Source organism: Crassostrea angulata, chromosome 6, assembly GCF_025612915.1.
Source record: "Crassostrea angulata isolate pt1a10 chromosome 6, ASM2561291v2, whole genome shotgun sequence".
Taxonomy (NCBI): domain Eukaryota; kingdom Metazoa; phylum Mollusca; class Bivalvia; order Ostreida; family Ostreidae; genus Magallana; species Magallana angulata.
This window is the reverse complement of record NC_069116.1, coordinates 13,694,763-13,714,408: the sequence shown is the minus strand read 5'-3', so window position 1 is coordinate 13,714,408 and position 19,646 is coordinate 13,694,763. Positions and strand designations below refer to the sequence as shown.

The 19,646-nt window shown below is 33.1% G+C and overlaps 1 protein-coding gene across 2 annotated transcripts; it reads right to left on the bottom strand.

Moving 5' to 3' along the window:
* On the bottom strand, nucleotides 1-9,624 carry LOC128189503 (ATP-dependent RNA helicase DDX19A-like). 2 transcript variants are annotated; one of them, XM_052861137.1, is made up of 13 exons: nucleotides 9,533-9,624; nucleotides 8,121-8,199; nucleotides 7,176-7,244; nucleotides 5,469-5,646; nucleotides 4,200-4,338; nucleotides 3,902-3,994; nucleotides 3,119-3,221; nucleotides 2,720-2,834; nucleotides 2,457-2,634; nucleotides 1,910-2,150; nucleotides 1,485-1,647; nucleotides 910-1,101; nucleotides 1-491 (listed from the first exon to the last, which is right to left on the bottom strand). In XM_052861137.1, exons 2-13 carry the CDS (start codon nucleotides 8,178-8,180, stop codon nucleotides 430-432), a joined length of 1,593 nt encoding a protein of 530 aa, XP_052717097.1. In that variant the 5' UTR covers nucleotides 8,181-8,199; nucleotides 9,533-9,624; the 3' UTR covers nucleotides 1-429. The 2 variants fall into 2 exon arrangements, with proteins under 2 accessions (XP_052717097.1, XP_052717098.1); XM_052861138.1 differs by lacking the exon at nucleotides 7,176-7,244.
* Between the last annotated feature and the right edge of the window lie 10,022 nt (nucleotides 9,625-19,646).

Here is a 19,646-nt window from a genome sequence, read left to right as displayed (position 1 = left end):
TTATAATAATAAAAAGCTTTAATTTGATAAGTTTTACATACATGGTAACAACATCATAAAACTACAAAAACAGGGCCATACATAAAAGTGAAGTACCTTCTGATTTAAAACTTGGCCCAGTGCCACTTGCTAACATTCTTCTGACAAGATTTCTTTCTTACATGAAATAAAATGGCTGGCATTTTTACAATCATATTATGATAACATATGGAAGTAAAATAAGTCTTTTCAAAAAAAGTTCATTCACTGTAATTTCAATCCACCAAAGAAACAGAATCCTTAGTGTTCACATATTCCAAGCTTTTACATTAAAGGTAATTTTCATCATGATTGTTTGACTTCATAAAATGGATTCTATCTGCCACTGCATGAGACTGATGTAAGAGCGAAAGTGATAATGTCCAGATGCCAAGCTTCAACTGTTTGAGATTAACTTCCAATTTTCTCCACTTCTTCCATATCTTCAGCGTCTAGCTTCTCTACTTTACGACCTGTAACAAAAGACTCATGTTAAAAGACCAGTTTTGACCTTGTAATGACTGATAAGGAAGTAGTTAGGACTTGCGCAAGCTTAGAAAATTAGTGTTATCAAAATTAAGTGAAGGAGGCTGGAAAGGTCAACAAATCAGACCCGCCTTGAACTTTTAAATATGATGTTTTGGGCCATGAACTATTATCTAGTAAAGAACAAATCCAAATATTTAAGCTTTAAGATTTGAACATTTTTCTACATCTTTATGCAGAGCTCTTCATCTTAAATATTACGTTTACTCAGGGGTGAAAAAAATTCCACTAATAGGAACGAAATACTACACAGTTTTATCAATGAATTTTTCCTTTTACATATTTACATATTTATAATTCTCTTTCACTGTTTTATCCTAAATAGTAAAAACAAAATTCAAATACCAAAATATTTCTCGATGGCTTTCAATGTAGCAAAAGACTGGCGACTATCCACCATGTTAATTGCTAAGCCCTTCTTGCCAAAACGCCCGGTTCTTCCTATTCTATGAAGGTACGTCTCAAAGTCTGGTTTGTGGTCTTGGGTCAGGGGAAGGTCAAAGTTCACAACAACTGTGACCTGTTCCACATCAATACCTGTAAGGGAATGAAATACCATTACTGTATCTTGTAACATGCAAGTAAATAAGAGAGTCGTTGTCTAAAGAATGATTAGTCTAAAGAGACATAACTCAATGGAGAAAAATGGAACCAAATATTAAACTCTACACAATATGCCATAAATACAAGTTTTATAAAATTCTGTTGATGGGTTTCAGAGGAGTTGTGCTTACAGGAACAGGATTTACATAGTCCACAAGGGGCAGAACTTGGACAAATAATGCCTTTTTCAATGATAGTTATATGCAAATCACGATCTCATTTGAACCGATATCAAATTACTACACAGTATTCACCGATCAAAATGATTCATAAACAAGTCAGTGTGTAAGCATTATAACATGTATGTAAGCCCCCACCTCTGGCTGTCACATTGGTGGTGATGAGAACTTTCTCCTTGGCATCTTTAAATCTGTTAATGATGGCAGCCCTCTGTTCTATGGACAGATCTCCACTCAGGAGCCCAACTGCGTGACCTTCCTTTGTCATCTTCTCTGCCAGCCAAGCAGCTGTTCGTCTAGTCTATCAATCACATGCAGAGTAACTCACATTAGACTTGTTTGGTCAGTTAATAGCGTAGGGATAAACAATTCATAAATTCTTATATGCAAAATTGAAGGTAGATCTATGAAATTTATAAAAAACACTACAAATCATCACTTTTTGCAATTTATCGTAAAAGTACATACATACATTTATGTCTAAATTCATCTGAAAAGACAACATGCATACTAGCATTGAACAGAGAATAAACTATTGATGAATGCACAAAAAGAGAACTTACTGCACAAAATATCATGGACTGTCCTATTGATATGGATCCATAGATGTTGGAGAGGGCCTGGAACTTTCCCTCTGCATCCGCACACTCGATGAAGTACTGTTTGATGTTGTCCAGGGATTGTTCCTCTCGCCGTAGACGTATGACGATCGGGTTGTTGGGTATCACAGCTTGTGCAAATCTCATGACTTCCTCCTCGTACGTGGCAGAAAACAACAACATCTGACAGTCCTTTCGTAGACCCCTGCAGGATTAAAGTTATTTTATACTAGACTTGAAGGCAAATCATTCTCATTCAGAAACTCTCAAATAATGAAATCCTACTTTCTTAAATAAATACCCCAGTACTTTTTTCCATGAATAATACAATGTATGTACCTGTATACAGAGAAACTAAGGTTCTTGGCACATTTGTTGAATTAATAAAAAAACCATTCATCATCAAATCTTTCATCATCCTTCATGTATAGAGACAAGTATCTAATGTCAACCATAGAGAATACTTTATAGATAAATTCTCTATAATCAAATAAAATGGTTCTATTTAAACCTCTGAATCCTGATGGACTGATCCTGATGGCCCTGTGTAGCAATCATCACATCAGCTTCATCCAACACAAATACATTGATCTTTTTGAGGTCAAAGAACCGTAACTTTAGGGCCCAGTCACAAACTGTCCCAGGGGTTCCTATGATTAAATGGCCATTTAGTTTTGTTCCTCTGTCCACTGCAATACAAAAATATTGTGTTCATGTACAGAAGAGCACACCACTGGTTTGATGAACTGTTAGATTTGACTGGTTGAAACTTACGTCGCTCTCCTCTGACTGCATAGATGATCTGCAGGTCTTTCATGAACTTTCCCATATCTTCTACATTTTTTCCTATTTGCAAAGCTAGCTCGTATGTAGGAGCAATACAGAGGCACTGAAAGAGTAACAAACAATAAAACAGTAATTGAAACTATATGGCAGTAACTGCTTTAGCCAACTTCTTAACTCTGAATTCTTCTTGAATTTTAACAACCTGCATTTTTTTTTTCCAACCAACCCATTTGAAAAGCTCAGAATTAATTTGTGCATTATACAAGTGTTTAGAATAATATAGTATACTGTAAATGTAATGCAAATGAAAGTGCATGTACCGGTATAAGAATCTTATTCAGCAAATTATGTATAACTTTTTAAAGACCTGCTTTTAATTGTGTTTACCTGCGGGTAGGGCTGGTTGGTGTCGACTCGACTCAACATGGTCAACACAAAGGCTGCTGTCTTCCCTGTCCCACTCTGGCTCTGAGCAATCATGTTTACAGGGCTGTAAAATCAACCAAGGAAAACATCAAGGGCTGTAAAACTGTGTGGCAAAACGTTATAATCTCTACAGGACTGATGAAATGAAATTATACTTGAACAATGAATGCTTATATGGATATCTTCGGTCCTATAACACATCAGGCCATGCAGACAAATTGAACACCGCGCGTTCGCCAAAATAAGCATACAGTGCTTATATTTATATTCATATTTATGTTTATTTGTATAAATATTTGTGTATCGTTGCTTTAAAGCCATTATATATGCTCTTGGTCAAGGATACAAAACATATATGGAAAAACCATATTAATACGTTATTTCGTTATCTTCAACAACTTAAAATAAAGTGCAAAAAACTTTGTAAGGAATATATAATTAAACAATTATTTTTCATAAATAACTATATTCAAAATGCTTGATGACGTTTATATTTGTATTCATGCACCGTGACAAGGCCAAGTGTGTTTACAGAAAATGGAATGTTGCATATTTCCATGCAGTGCTAATAAAGGGGAAATATACACATAAATTTTTTTATGTATTAAATTAATAACAAAGAGAAGAGTCTTTAGATGAGAGAGGGGCACCATATCAACAGACTGATTATGATAAGAGAACTAGAACTAGAAGTTTGCAAAAATCTGTTTTTCATTGTTTAGAATGTTGTTATTGCAGACTTACGGGTCAGCCAGCAGGACTGGTAGGGCAGTCTCCTGGATCTTTGATGGTGTGTTGTATCCCATGCTGTAGATTCCATCCAATAACTCCTTCTTTCTGTCAAATGAAAATAAAAGGACAACTCCCTAGAAACCCTGATTTTTTAGGTATCCAATATTTATTTTACTTTGGACTATCAAACTGCTATGACTGCTTTAAATTTCAGCTATGCTAATAAAGTTATCAACTTAATTCAGTAGTCATTCTTTATGCCTTTAGATAATCATATAAAAAGTGACAATAAAAAGATTATAAAACTTACAGATTTAGTGCTTCAAATGATTTAACAGAGTAGAGTGGAGAATTGGGATCTTTCTGCAGAACTTCTAAATCTGCCTTTGTTGACACAAGCTTTGAGTGGATCAGCTTCCTGAGGAGGGCTGAATCTTCTTTGGTGGCAGCTATAAATATTTCAAGTCACAACACAAATATATATACAATATGGCCTGACTAATTCAGCAAAGATGTTTAAAAAATGTAGATTTAAAAATACATTACTTTTAATGTGTCATTATATCTTAAAAAAACAAGAGATGTTTGCAAAACATTTATGCCCCCCTCCCTTGGAAACATCTGTGAAGAAAATGAACAGAAACTACAAATAATTGGAATTTTTCTACGTCCAAGGCACATAACTCTGTCAAAAAATGCTTGACCGTATCCAAAATTATACTTGATCTAGATATTATTATGATAAACCTGTATTCCAAATTTCATTTCAATATGTGCATCCTACGCGAAGAAAATGAACGGAAACTGCAAGTAATTGGAATTTTATTAAGTCCACTGCGCATAGCTCTGTCAAAAATTGCTCGATTGCACCCAAAATCCAACTTGACCTAGATATTATTATAATTAACCAGTATACCAAATTTCATTTTAATATGTGCATCGTACGCGAAGAAAATGAACGAAAACTGCAAATAATTGAAATTTATCTACGTCCAAGGGGCACAACTCTGTCGAACAATGCTCGATCGTACCCAAAATCAAACATGACCTAGATTTTATTATGATAAACCTGTATACAAAATTTCATTTCAATATGTGCATCCTACGCGAAGAAAATGAACTGAAACTCTTGGTGGACCGACAGACCGACAGACAGCAGCAAAGCAATATGCCCTCCCTTCTTTGAAGGGAGGCATAAAAAGTACCAATGCCCTCCCTTCTTTGAAGGAAGGCATAAAAAGTACCAGTACTATAGATAATTATAAAAGATAAATTCAGGTATCAAACCCTTTGGAAGATAATTCATACTTTTCATAGAAGTCAACTACAGTCAAACTTCGTTATGTTGAACTAGATGGGACCGTTTAAAAACTTCGAGATATCAAGGTTAAAACGCTTAAAAAATTAGTGATAGGGACTTACAAATCACTTTGACATATCCATTGTATTCGAGATATCAGTGTTCAAGATTTCGAAGTTCAACTGTATAAAGTAAATTTAAAAAAAACATCCTTAATATCAGGTGTCCATATACCGTACATATGTAAATACAAATATTTTGACAAAAGCATAATATTACCATTTTCATCTTCATCTCCGGATGCCCCTGCTCCCACCTGAGCTGGGGGAGGGGCAGCAGCCATTGCCCCAGCCCCTTGGTGGGCTGGGGGGTGACTTGTCTGGGTGGGGGCATTTTGTGAGGGTGCACTGGGAGATTTGGAAGGGGATCTGTTTTTGTCAATTGCTATTCTATTTATCTAAAAAAAAAAAAAAGGTAAATCCAATTACCAGTATGTTTCTGTATGGAATTATATTTACGTATAAACATATCTTCTCTCCAAACTGCATCAATATCTGAAACCCTGACCCTCTTTTATATATATCATGCACTAAAGCAATTTGTCATTCATCACATTTTTCTGCCATAAAGTCTTTAACTTTGTAATGACAAAATTGATTCAAACTCATCTTCATAAATGTCAACATTTCCTTATCTTTTTGCTCTTTTTAATATGAAGGCAGATATTTCAAAATATTACTCTTTTATGTTTTCAAACTTTTGATTTGATATTAATCTACCTGGTATTGTTAATTTGAAATTAATCTACTGTTGACATTTAATTCTCTCTCTCTACATTTATTTATTTGAATATATTTATTTGAACTTAAAGATAATTTACATATGATTTCACCCATGAAAAATAATTCTTTAAGTTATAATAAGATTATGATCAATAATTCATGTTCACTACAAAATGACAACACTAAAGTCACAATACAAAATTTTGTGTTAGTAGCTGATAAGCTTATCATGAACAGCATACACATTATAAAGAACTTAAATGTGCAATAAGATGGATTTAAGGTAGATTTCTGGTAAAAGAAATAACGATATTGTTAAGAAGACCAAATATATCAATTCTACATTACAAAAATTATGATGTGTTTTTCTAGAAGGAAGTTACTTTTTTTGAGTATGCTTGTTGTTTATTTGCTGTTTAAGCTTTATGTTAGAATAATTGAATCAGACATGCATATCAATGATATCATTTACAGATTAAAAGCATGAACAGTGCAACTTAGAGTTGACAGACACATTGAGACCTGTAAAGAAAAACTGAAATTGTGATCATTAAATGCCAAGAGTAAAACTACCAATCTAACTAACAACTTGTATGAAAAGAAGGAAGTGAGTGAAAAAATCTATCCCAATTCCCAAAGTATATATCATCTTGATGTCATCAATTTACTTATGTTTTCTATATACTAGTGCCTGTCTTGTTTGGATTTTATTTGGATTGGATAGTTCAACTGCTAAATCAACTCATGGCAACAATTTAAAATCTGAACAAAAATTGATCATTGATGTCATGGAGATTATAGGATGGGTAATATATGTCATCAATAAGCAATAAGTTATCATTTGACATTCTATGTACTGAAGGGTTTTTTTTTCATGCAGACCTAAACAAAGGAAGAAATTCATAATGTTGATAATTAAAGTACAAGACCAGTGATCATACTGACCATCAATGCAGCCAACAATTTTGAGTACAAATATCTGAATACAAAGTGGGGCAACAGGCTTTCGATTTTGTAGCTTGTTCTCTAGCCATTGCCAGTGATTATATAATCAGACATTGTAGTTTACAGACACAGAATGCAGCAGAGGTCTTCTCTAGGAAGCCTCCAAAGATGAGTGAAGTCAGGCAGACCTGAAGCAGTGCAGCGCACACACACACACCACTACAATACAGATCACACAGCCAAATTTCTACACAAGTACCTCTTCCGTTAAGTTACTTTTCTCAACTTCTTCTGCCCAGTTTATGGATTGTTCTCCAGTTCCTGTGGTCTTTTTAAAACATAATGCATACAAGATTCTACATTTTTAAAAATATGCATTAAAAGAGTTATAATGTCAACTTAAAAATAATTATTAGATACCTGCAAGCAATAATTAAGTATTGAAAACTCCATGCTATAATGAAACACAAAACATTCTTCAATTGCAAAAAAAAAACCATTTTCTAAAATACATGCAGTTCATACCAAGAGAGCCATAATAACTTACAAATCATATGTTCACTTAGCATTTAACAACTCAATACAGCTCAAATGACTTGAATATAAATTTACTCTTAATACTTTTTTTTCCCCTAAATTCCAATGCTACTTATGTCTCGGTGTGTTCAAATTGTTTAATATGTTCAAACTGTTTAATACTTGTTCACAATACAAGCCATCTAACTCATTTAAAAAACAATGTATCATATAAGAATAAATATCCTTTAAAATATTTGACTTGCTATAATGCAATTATCAGAGTAACTGACTAGGTTGTCAGGTACGGTACTTATTTCACCATTCATTTTTAACTGGACTTTTGTGAGAATTGCTTACTTTTAAAACACTGTTTACATTTTCATAAAATTGGTTTTTACCATGTGCCTTCAACTGTATGTGACATATTTTTAAGATGACTGATGTGTATTATCATTTTGGATTCCATGCCTTACAGAAAGCAGATCTCAATGTCAAAGTAAGCATTTGACTTTAAAAGTGACAGCAGTTCTCATGAAAAGTCCATCATTCAGTATACACAGGACTCAATTTGAGTAGAGTACCAGTACTACCGGTATATGCATAAATGTTTATCTCATTAATTTACAGCACATGTACCTGCCTTGATCAACTTGTACAAGTACACTGTGACTAAGTGAATGTTTACCTGACTTGTCAGTGTTTGTTCCTGAGTGTCAACAGCAGCTCCCCAATCTAGGTCTGCCATGATACCGACCTTTTTGATTCTGTAGAGAAATAATAGTGAAATCTTGCATGACATCAAAAGATCTATGCTAGATTGTTGTGATGTAAGAAACACACAATTGAATATTAATTCATTTATTCTTATAAACATGTTTTTCTCAATGAAGATATCACTAGTCTATAAGATGAAGTATTTTTTCCCTCATGACATTATGATGAATTTCAGACAATATGGTTGATATTACCCAAGCATATTTACAGGTAAATATATCATAATAAAGGATTTGTGCATAATGATACAAACAGGGTTAAAGAATCTCCCATGATTTGTGATAGTGTATGATTTCTATCTAACTGACAGTGTTTTGACAGTGTTTTGCACTTAATTCCATTAACAAAGCCTTGGGATCATTTACCAACACAAACAATAGAAGATCTTATATATCTAGAAAACATATTTTTTTCCGCATTCCTTTTATCATAGAACTTTCAATTGTCTTGATTAGGTGTTTTTTCTGCAGTTTTTAAAGTTTTTAATTTCATACTCAGATATTTACATCACACATACCAAATTAATGTTATATCAATTTCAGATGCATAAGTAAATTGATCAATTATGGTAACAAGTTTATAATCTACTGTTAAAAGACTGTTGCAACTAACATTTCAAGTTATCAAACTTAATCATCAATGAAACATATATAATAGGACAGGTATTTCTCTTCAAGGGGTCGTAAAATTTAAGAGATCACAGCTTAATAGCTCAATAGCAAATTTTCTTACATATAAACTAAACTTAAATAAATAAAATGAAACTGTAATAACACTTTCAAGAAATCAAGAAGTTTGAGAGATCAAAGTTGGTTCATCTAGAATAACCTTGATGTTTTTGTGCTATTCTCTATTTTGAATAATTTTCATACTGTTCTCTTTTAAGAAAATTAACCATCTTTAAGTGTTTGAAGAAGCATATATTGAAAATGCTTCTTACTACATGCATCTACTTGTTACCATCATCATCATGTATCCATAGTAAGGTCTCGAGTACTTGTATTTAAAAAATAAGACGCAAAAAATTTACACTAATACTGCTGTGACTCATTTCATGTTCACATGTTCATATTTGTAAAAAAAAATTACTGACTGTGACACAAATTATTTTAATATTCAATAAACAGCAGAATGCTTGTTTCCATTAAAACTACACCTTAATTTGTATATGTATGTTAGACTACTTTAAACGAAAAAAAACAAACACACGTGTTTTCACATCATGTGTTTAGCCTTCATTATACAGAAGAATAAAATATAAGCTAACGCACAGTTTAAATATAACATATCAATAAACCATCAAGATACCAGTGACTTACATACCGGTCTAATTTCTTCAAACGAACAGAGAAAAATTTATTTTTAGTTTTTACTCGAAAATCTTCAACTTTCTGTTTCGTTTATTTGAAAACATTAACTCGTTCAAAATTTAAATTTTGAAACGACAATAAAATTTACTTTTTAAGAATGGATTTTGTTAAAGCAAATTTGAACAAAGTATGCTTGCTTATATTTTTTTCATTTTAACGTAATAAATTTTGAACAGGTGTGATAAAGTATTTTTATGAGAATATATATAAGTACGACTTATCTAAGCATTTCTTTAATACTTCCTTTTTTAGACAAGAAAGTGAAAAACTCGATGCAAAAATATGATTTAATTTCTTATATGATTTGAATATTATTTTTCATTTATCTATAAACTAAAAAAAGGTTGTTTTTTTAATTTAGTATCTATATAACGTTTTAAACTAGGGATATTCCACAATAAGCAGCAAGCTTCTTGTTAACATTGATTAGTTAATGTTTCAGAGGACTACGATGCGGTCATACTAAAACACGCCTGCCGACGCCTGCCGGGGAAAACACGCCTGCCGAGAGAAAACCGCACGCCTGCCGTTTACCTGATGGATTATTTTAATATTTTCTTTGATATTTTATTTAACTTAACTAAATTAAGTATCATAATAACAAAAAGTTGACTTTATATTGATTATTTAGCACAAAATTAGCAAAAATGTTCAATGTTGGTAAAGATAGATAACTCTTACGTAGAATCCATACGCCTGCCGAGGAAATCTAGACGCCTGCCGTTAATTTGATGGATTATTTTACTTTTTTCTTTGATATTTTATTTCTTTTAACTAAATAGATGATAATAGAAATCAAAAGTTGATTTTATATTAATTAATTAACACAAAATAAGTAAAAATCGGGTAAGCTGATAGCTCTTACGAAGAAATCATACGCCTGCCAAGAAAATGTATACGCCTGCCGTTTAGTTGATGGATTATTTTAATTATTTCTTTGATATTTTAGTTTACTTGGCTGAATAAACGATAACAGAAATAAAAAGTTGACTTTAAATTCGTTAATTAACACAAAATTAGTAAAAATCGGTAAAATAGATAACTCTTACGCAGAATGCATACGCCCGCCGAGAAGAGAACACGCCTGCCGCTTACCTGGTGGATGATTTTAAATTTTTTATTTATATTTCATGTTTTCTAACTTGATAAATGATCAGATTAATTAAAAATTTACCACATTTTTTAATCAACACAACATGAGAAAAAACCACACGCCTGTCGTTTACCTGAAGATGAAGTAATATTTTTCTTACGTTAGTATTTTATTTTACTGTACTAAATAGCAAGCATAGATAAAAAGGAAAAAAATTGCGAAGGGCTTAAAAATAAAGGGAAAACTCTTATGTAGAAATCTTACGACTGTCGATTTAATATGCACGCTTGTCATTTTATTTATGTCATTTTTATTTGTATAAACTAATTTATAAATTACTTAAAGATTGCTAAATATAGACTTAACATTTCGCCTTATAATTATGTTCATAACTTTACTTATTGCTGCTATTGATTAATCATATTATATGAAGTCGGGTGATACGGAATGATATAATATGTATGTCATCCCTTTTAAGTTTGACAAAGTTCTGTTTTCTATCAGAATTTAATATTTTGATTAAGCCTGTCGCTGAAGCTTTTTATGATAGAAATACAGGGTAAGCCCAAGGAATATACATGTGTACGCTTTAACGCTCGTCGAATACCTATATTATTGCATGATATTATTTTTTTCATTAATTTTCTTCTTCAGTCAACTGTGTACATGATCATAGAATAAGAATGAAATAAAACTTTGTGTGTTGTAAAGAGGGATACTTATAATCAATATCATAACTTTTCGCCTAACGCAAAAATTGATAATCTTGTATTTTCAAACAATATTTCATATTTCATTTAACTTTACCAAGTAAACGAATAAAGACATAACAATTAGGTTTCAATGATATTAAAACGTAACACGAAACGTGTGCATCCAGTATATTTTTTTCAGGGGGGGGGGGGGGGTAGTATTTAGGTTTGTCCGGGGTTGGGGTGTCAGGGCAAATTTTTTGGTGATTTTACTTGTATGTAAAAAAAAAAACAATATTTTCCAAGGGAGATGGGGACTCCATCACCCCCACTTCAGTAAAAAATTCGAGTTTTACCGGGGGGGGGGGGGGGGGGGGTTAACTCTACCCACCTCCCCCCGAGTAGATCAACTCGTGAAAAGAATGAGTGAAAATCATTTACAAAGCCAAAGAAAAATTCTTAGATCATCCCCCCAAAAATTAATGAATGGTGACTGATATGAATATTTGATGGACGTTAATGAGTTATACTAACATTGTTATTGTTAGCAAGAACATTGATATTGAAATATCCTAATCTACGACAGCTTACTGATCACAAGGGTCGATCTATAATATTGTTCCACGATCTTATGGCCAAAAGACCAATCCTGTTTTAAAGTTTTTCTAAATACTGGATAAAAAATCGTGTTTTAAAAAAAAATGTAAACCAACAGAAATCGTGATACCAGTGGTTTCCTATACATAAGCGTCGGAACCGGGGTGGGGTGGGGTGGGGGGGGGGGGCTAGGGGAGCTGAGCCCCCCCCCCCCCACTTTTTTTGCTAAGTTAGACCTAACCAATGGGCACATAACATCATAGAGGGTTCAGCCCCCCCCCCACTTTTTTTTTTCGCAAGAAAGATAATTTTTGCGAAATTTCCAATGAAAAGATGGAAATATTGAAATATGGAGATGTTGGAGTCACAGGTATAATAGCGCCCCCCCCCCCCCCCCCCCCCCCCCACGGATTAGGAATTTCAAGATTTTGGAACTATAGCCCCCCCCCCCCCCCAACGGATAAGGATTTTTCCTTCCTTGTCAAGATTTCAGAGGATTAGTTTAGCCCTTTGCTTCCGACGCCACTGCTATATATATATATATATGGAAACCTTTATGAGAAAGGAGAGGGCTTAAGAAACGTGGCGTGTACGTACGTGTATATATGTAGTTGTTTGCGTGTTAAAGCAAGAAGTTAAGCTGTTTTCTAGCATCTTTTTCTATCTTTCTCTTTCTTTGTCTCCTCTCCTTCTTTCACTTCCTCTCTCTCTCTCTCTCTCCGTCTTTTCCATCCACTGCCCTCTCTTTCTTTCTCTCTTCAATAATGGAAACAATTCAAATATCAAGAGAAAGAAATACTTATAAATGTAGTTGCACCTGCGTTCAACTGTTCTTCTACATGTATTTTTCAATAACAAAAAAGCAATAAAAATATGGAGAAAACTGCAGCGAGTCGGTAAGCGTAAGACATTCACAATCCAAATGTTCGACATCTGAACGTGGTGGTTTTTTCGGTTTTAATTTATTTCATGAGTAAAAATTTTCTGAGTCAAAAATAAACGCAATATTCTATGCAGATCGGTTGTCTTTGAACTTAATGAACGTAAAATATCTTCCCGACAATTTTTATATTAATCAACCATACTGTATGGAACGCCATGGCTGCCTTATGTTAGATGATTTTATTATATGCTGTGGGTCTATTATTATATGCTGTGGTTCTATTATTATATGCTGTGGTTCTATAATTATATGCTGTGGGTCTATTATTATATGCTGTGGATCTATTATTATATGTTGTGGGTTCAATTATATGCTGTGGGTTCATAATTATATGCTGTGGGTCTATTATTATATGCTGTGGGTTCATAATTATATGCTGTGGTTTCATTATTATATGCTGTGGTTTCATAATCATATGCTGTGGGTTCATTATTATATGCTGTGGTTTCATAATTATATGCTGTGGTTTCATTATTATATGCTGTGGTTTCATAATTATATGCTGTGGGTTCATTATTATATGCTGTGGTTTCATTATTATATGCTGTGGTTTCATTATTATATGCTGTGGGTTCATAATTATATGCTGTGGGTTCATTATTATATGCTGTGGTTTCATTATTATATGCTGTGGGTTCATAATTATATGCTGTGGGTTCATAATTATATGCTGTGGGTTCATAATTATATGCTATGGGTTCATAATTATATATGCTGTCGTTTATTCGAAACTAGCTATTCGAATTCGGATTTCTCGTTTTGGAGTTTACATTTACAAGCACTTTCAGCTGAGGACAATGGTCGTGTGACCTTTACTGAGACCCATATGCTAAAAATTGCTTTTCAGAACTTTGTTGTCGCCGGGCGCATAGTGTTTCACAAACACATCTTGTTTCAATTTATCAATATTATACTTTCAGACAAAGCAGAAAATGTGTTTGTGTTTTAAATCTTTTATACAATAAAAAATGATTAAAATACTGAGTATGCAAAGTTGATTTCTTGTTTTATTTACTATTATCAACTATAATAATTTAAGCTTTACTATTAGTCGTTGATGTTTTAAAAGATTCTTTAAAGGGAGTGTGCTATTAAAAATCAAGTACAAGCTTGAGAATCTATACTGTCATTTGAGAGTACGTTACTGAAAGTCCAAGTAGCTCAAAAAATTCTATGTCTCGGCATCTCTCTTAGCGCAGCCGTACGTGTTTGCTCACGAATTCTATCAGGACACATTTTTATAGTGCGTTACCTTTTCTATACATGTACGCAATGTTGAAAACACTATCTTTTATTTGGCTGAGGAACTGAAGTAGAGATGTGCATTCAGCCTCGCCCAATGCCCGGAAATCCAACACAGATTCAATTTTGCGGTATTTTATGCCACTGTCATCGAAGATTTGGGGGTACATAGTTTTTCACAAACATATCTTGTATTTATTTTGGTTAACTTGGCTTTTTTCCCTTTGAAAAACTACTCATAATTCATTCAATGACATGAATTTAAGATCAGAATTTTCTCACTCTCTTAATAAATTTATGATGGCGGATCCATAAAAGAAATACAGTAACGGTGCATTTGGGGGGCAAACAAATTATCAAATTAAAATCAGATGCGTTTGTGAAACACTATGCGCCCGGCGGCAATAAATTTCGAAAAAGCAATTTTTTAGCATATAGGTCACAGTTAAGGTCACAAACTCATTATCCTATGTGTCATTTAAAAGCACCTAATTAGTGAAGTATGCATACTAAATACGAAGTCTCTTTCTCCTATGGTTCAAAAGTTATGGCGGAGGTTAAAGTTGACAACAGACAGACAAACAGGACAAAAACAATATACGATTCGGACGCATAAAAATGTGTCCTGATAGAATTCGTGAGCAAACACGTACGGCTGCGCTAAGAGAGATGCCGAGACATAGAATTTTTTGAGCTACTTGGACTTTCAGTAACGTACTCTCAAATGACAGTATAGATTCTCAAGCTTGTACTTGATTTTTAATAGCACACTCCCTTTAAAGAATCTTTTAAAACATCAACGACTAATAGTAAAGCTTAAATTATTATAGTTGATAATAGTAAATAAAACAAGAAATCAATTTTGCATACTCAGTATTTTAATCATTTTTTATTGTATAAAAGATTTAAAACACAAACACATTTTCTGCTTTGTCTGAAAGTATAATATTGATAAATTGAAACAAGATGTGTTTGTGAAACACTATGCGCCCGGCGACAACAAAGTTCTGAAAAGCAATTTTTAGCATATGGGTCTCAGTCAAGGTCACACGACCATTGTCCTTATTGTCAGCTGAAAGTGCTTGTAAATGTAAACTCCAAAACGAGAAATCCGAATTCGAATAGCTAGTTTCGAATAAACGACAGCATATATAATTATGAACCCACAGCATATAATTATGAACCCACAGCATATAATAATGAACCCACAGCATATAATTATGAACCCACAGCATATAATAATGAAACCACAGCATATAATAATGAACCCACAGCATATAATTATGAACCCACAGCATATAATAATGAAACCACAGCATATAATAATGAAACCACAGCATATAATAATGAACCCACAGCATATAATTATGAAACCACAGCATATAATAATGAAACCACAGCATATAATTATGAACCCACAGCATATAATAATAGACCCACAGCATATAATAATAGACCTACAGCATATAATTATGAACCCGTAGCATATAATTGAACCCACAGCATATAATAATAGACCCACAGCATATAATTATAGAACCACAGCATATAATAATAGAACCACAGCATATAATTATAGAACCACAGCATATAATTATAAAACCACAGCATATAATAATAGACCCACAGCATATAATTATAGAACCACAGCATATAATAATAGACCCACAGCATATAATAATAGACCCACAGCATATAATTATAGACCTACAGCATATAATTATAGAACCACAGCATATAATAATAGACCCACAGCATATAATAAAATCATCTAACATAAGGCAGCCATGGCGTTCCATAATACTGACTATAATTAATCGTACGTCATGGAGGTTGATATGTTTATTGATAAAAAAAAAAGAAAGAATAATGCATGCATTCCTAATTATTGATTCTTCAATGTATATAATCATACCATACGGCTTACAATATCACTCACTTCACTATCCCTCAAACGGTTACACTCACAGTTTTGTAAATAAAAAAACGGGACCACAATCTGAACATGCACATACAGATTAATGTATTTTTATCTCATTATATTACAAATCATGTAATAATAACAAAATAATTTATTCATTATGTTCTTTGCTATAATATTTTGGGCGAATCGGGGTTGGGGCTACATGTCCAAAGATAACTAGTGATCGTTGCTCTACTGATACACGTGTATACACACACGTGTTAGTTTCTTGTGTATTCTGTGTGAATTGAACGGTTTTTTGTCTCTTAAGAAACAATAGACCTTACCTACCTGTATATTGGAAGACGACAGTGAAGCACGCACCTTGTACACAAGCCCCTCCCCCCCCCTCTCTCTCTCTCTCTCTCTCTCTCTCTCTCTCTCTCTCTCTCTCTCTCTCTCTCTCTCTCTCTCATGTGTTTTAGGTGACTGAGAAAAATAGTTATGAACGAGTCGATCTACCTAAGTATGTCTTAAGATACTATGTATAGCCTTTGAACTTACACCTAATTATTAACCCAAAAGTATTATTAAAACCTCGCAGTCCACTTTAATTATTCCAATTGATAGAGCAAGGTCGCCATATCATGGTTTCTGACTCTTATATTTGTATTTTTTATGTATCGATATGAAATTGAAGAATTATACCATTTTATCCTTATATAAGTATATATCATGTACAAGCACTTAAATAAAAAAAATATTTCTGATTAATAAGCCATCAGTTTTTAATTGGTCAGACTTACGCCTCTTCATAAAACATGTATAGTCCATTCATAACCGTAAACATTGAAACATTAGTGTTACTATATATCTTCGTGAAGCTTATAAAATATAAAGAAAACAAAACTTATTTTGTAGGGGAAAATATCATTCATTATCATTTACGAGACAGTCCAGGCGTATAACCAAGAATATTGACACGATTTGAATCACTTTACAACGCTAATCATTAAACCAGGGTTCTTTTTTTTCTCCATTTAAAACTGAGACCATAAATCGTAAAATTTTAACCCGGTCACATTTTCATCAGCTTGGAAAAATTGAATGAACTTAATACTGAATGATAACCTCAAAATAAAGCATATACTGAACATGTAGCTGCAATAATTATACCGGCACTGGCGTCGGAAGCAAATTTAAAGTGGGGGGGCTAGACTAATCCTCAGAAATATTGAGAAAAAAGTAATCCACAAAATCATGGAAATCCTAATCCGTGGGGGGGGGGGGGGGGGGGGGGGGGGGGAGAGACATACCTATACTTCCAAAAGAAAAAAAACACTTACCCAATTTTTTTTCCCTAAATCATGAAATTCCTAATCCGTGGGGGGGGGGGGGTATGCTTCTCAATCCAACTTCTCAATCTTTCAAGGTAAATTTTGGAACAATAATCTTTCCTGCGAAAAAAAGCGGGGGGCTGAACCCTCTATCATGGTATGTTTCTAATGGTTAGGTATAACTTTGCAAAAAAGTGGGGGGGGGGGGGGGGGGCTCCCCCGGTTCCGACGCCTATGACCGGTATATTGATTGTGTTGAATATTAAATCAACCTACAGAGTTCTGCTTTGATTTGGTAATTGCATGCTCTATAAGTCTGCTTTATTTCTTCTACGAACAGAATAAGTCATCACTGGAAGGTTAAGCGTGTATTGGATTTCAAAAGTCTATAGTGGGGTATGATTGAAATATGTTAGATTTTCTTGTTAGAAAAAGCCGTTTTTTTTTTTAAATATTCAAACTGATACCCCCTACCCCTCTTTCCCTTGAATGGAATAATTATCCGCTACACTGATATCATGCAATGTAAAATTTTGCTACAGGCTTATGAATGTTTGTGTAATATTTGATTTTAAAAACGCAGCGAAACAGAATCAGAATCTAGAGATTTAGATATAGTTTGGTGAACTAGGCAGTGAAAGTCTTGAGATGAAAAAGTTTTTCAAGATGTAAACAGTTACAAACATTGTACAGAACTAATTGTGTACGAAAATGTAAATGCACTTTGCTTAAAAAGTCTAACCTTTCCCCATATACATTTACTAGAATTAATAATTTAGGAGCATAAATATTTATAAAATCTGGAATGCATACACAATTTAAGTACGCTAGCCTGTTTGTTTAAGAAATACATTATAAAGCCTTCATACACGGATAAAGGTTATGCCAGTCCACTTCTCTAGAGAAATGAAATTATCGAATTGCATCTTTTGAATTGATTGAGTTGGTGTAAATATTAATTTCCATTACATGTCTTGAATTTTGTATTTACATGTTCACCCAACACAGTATTTACAGTTTGACTCCATACGTATTTCTGAACTTAGTATAACAGTGCATTAATTATATATATATATATATATATATTCACATCAGTATACTTTCCTTCTTATTTCAGACACCACTTTTAGGCTTGATCGTATGAATATATAACATAAAATATTTTGATTATACGTAAAATACATGCATATTTTAAGGGTTCTTCGAAAACTTTAATCTTAGAATTCGAGCAGAGACATACAAAAGTCATGTACATGTATATACATGCAATTAACAGTACACGTATGTCCCTGATTCGAGTTTGTAATATATCTTTAATTAACTGCAACAAAAAATAAGGTTATGAAAACACTAATAAACTATAACTATGTAAAAAGCTGAAGTTTTTCAAGAAATAAAAATAAAAGACATGGATAAATGATTAAATCAGCAGGCTTATTACAACTCAGTGTCTCGGCAGGCGTAAGCAGGGTAAGAACTCTTTCTCTTCTTTACAGACTTTGAACATTTTTAATAATATTTTCATTAAACAGCGAATACAAAGTAACCTTTTATTTCTTTGATCATGTATTTAGTTAGGAAACATAAAAATATCCAAGAAAAAAAATTATATATCAGATAAACGGCAGGCGTATATATTTTCTCGGCAGGCGTATGCATTCTGCGTAAGAGTTATCTATTTTACCGATTTTTACTAATTTTGTGTTAATTAACGAATCTAAAGTCAACTTTTTATTTCTGTTATCGTTTATTCAGCCAAGTAAACTAAAATATCAAAGAAATAATTAAAATAATCCATCAACTAAACGGCAGGCGTATACATTTTCTTGGCAGGCGTATGATTTCTTCGTAAGAGCTATCAGCTTACCCGATTTTTACTTATTTTGTGTTAATTAATTAATATAAAATCAACTTTTGATTTCTATTATCATCTATTTAGTTAAAAGAAATAAAATATCAAAGAAAAAAGTAAAATAATCCATCAAATTAACGGCAGGCGTCTAGATTTCCTCGGCAGGCGTATGGATTCTACGTAAGAGTTATCTATCTTTACCAACATTGAACATTTTTGCTAATTTTGTGCTAAATAATCAATATAAAGTCAACTTTTTGTTATTATGATACTTAATTTAGTTAAGTTAAATAAAATATCAAAGAAAATATTAAAATAATCCATCAGGTAAACGGCAGGCGTGCGGTTTTCTCTCGGCAGGCGTGTTTTCCCCGGCAGGCGTCGGCAGGCGTGTTTTAGTATGACCCC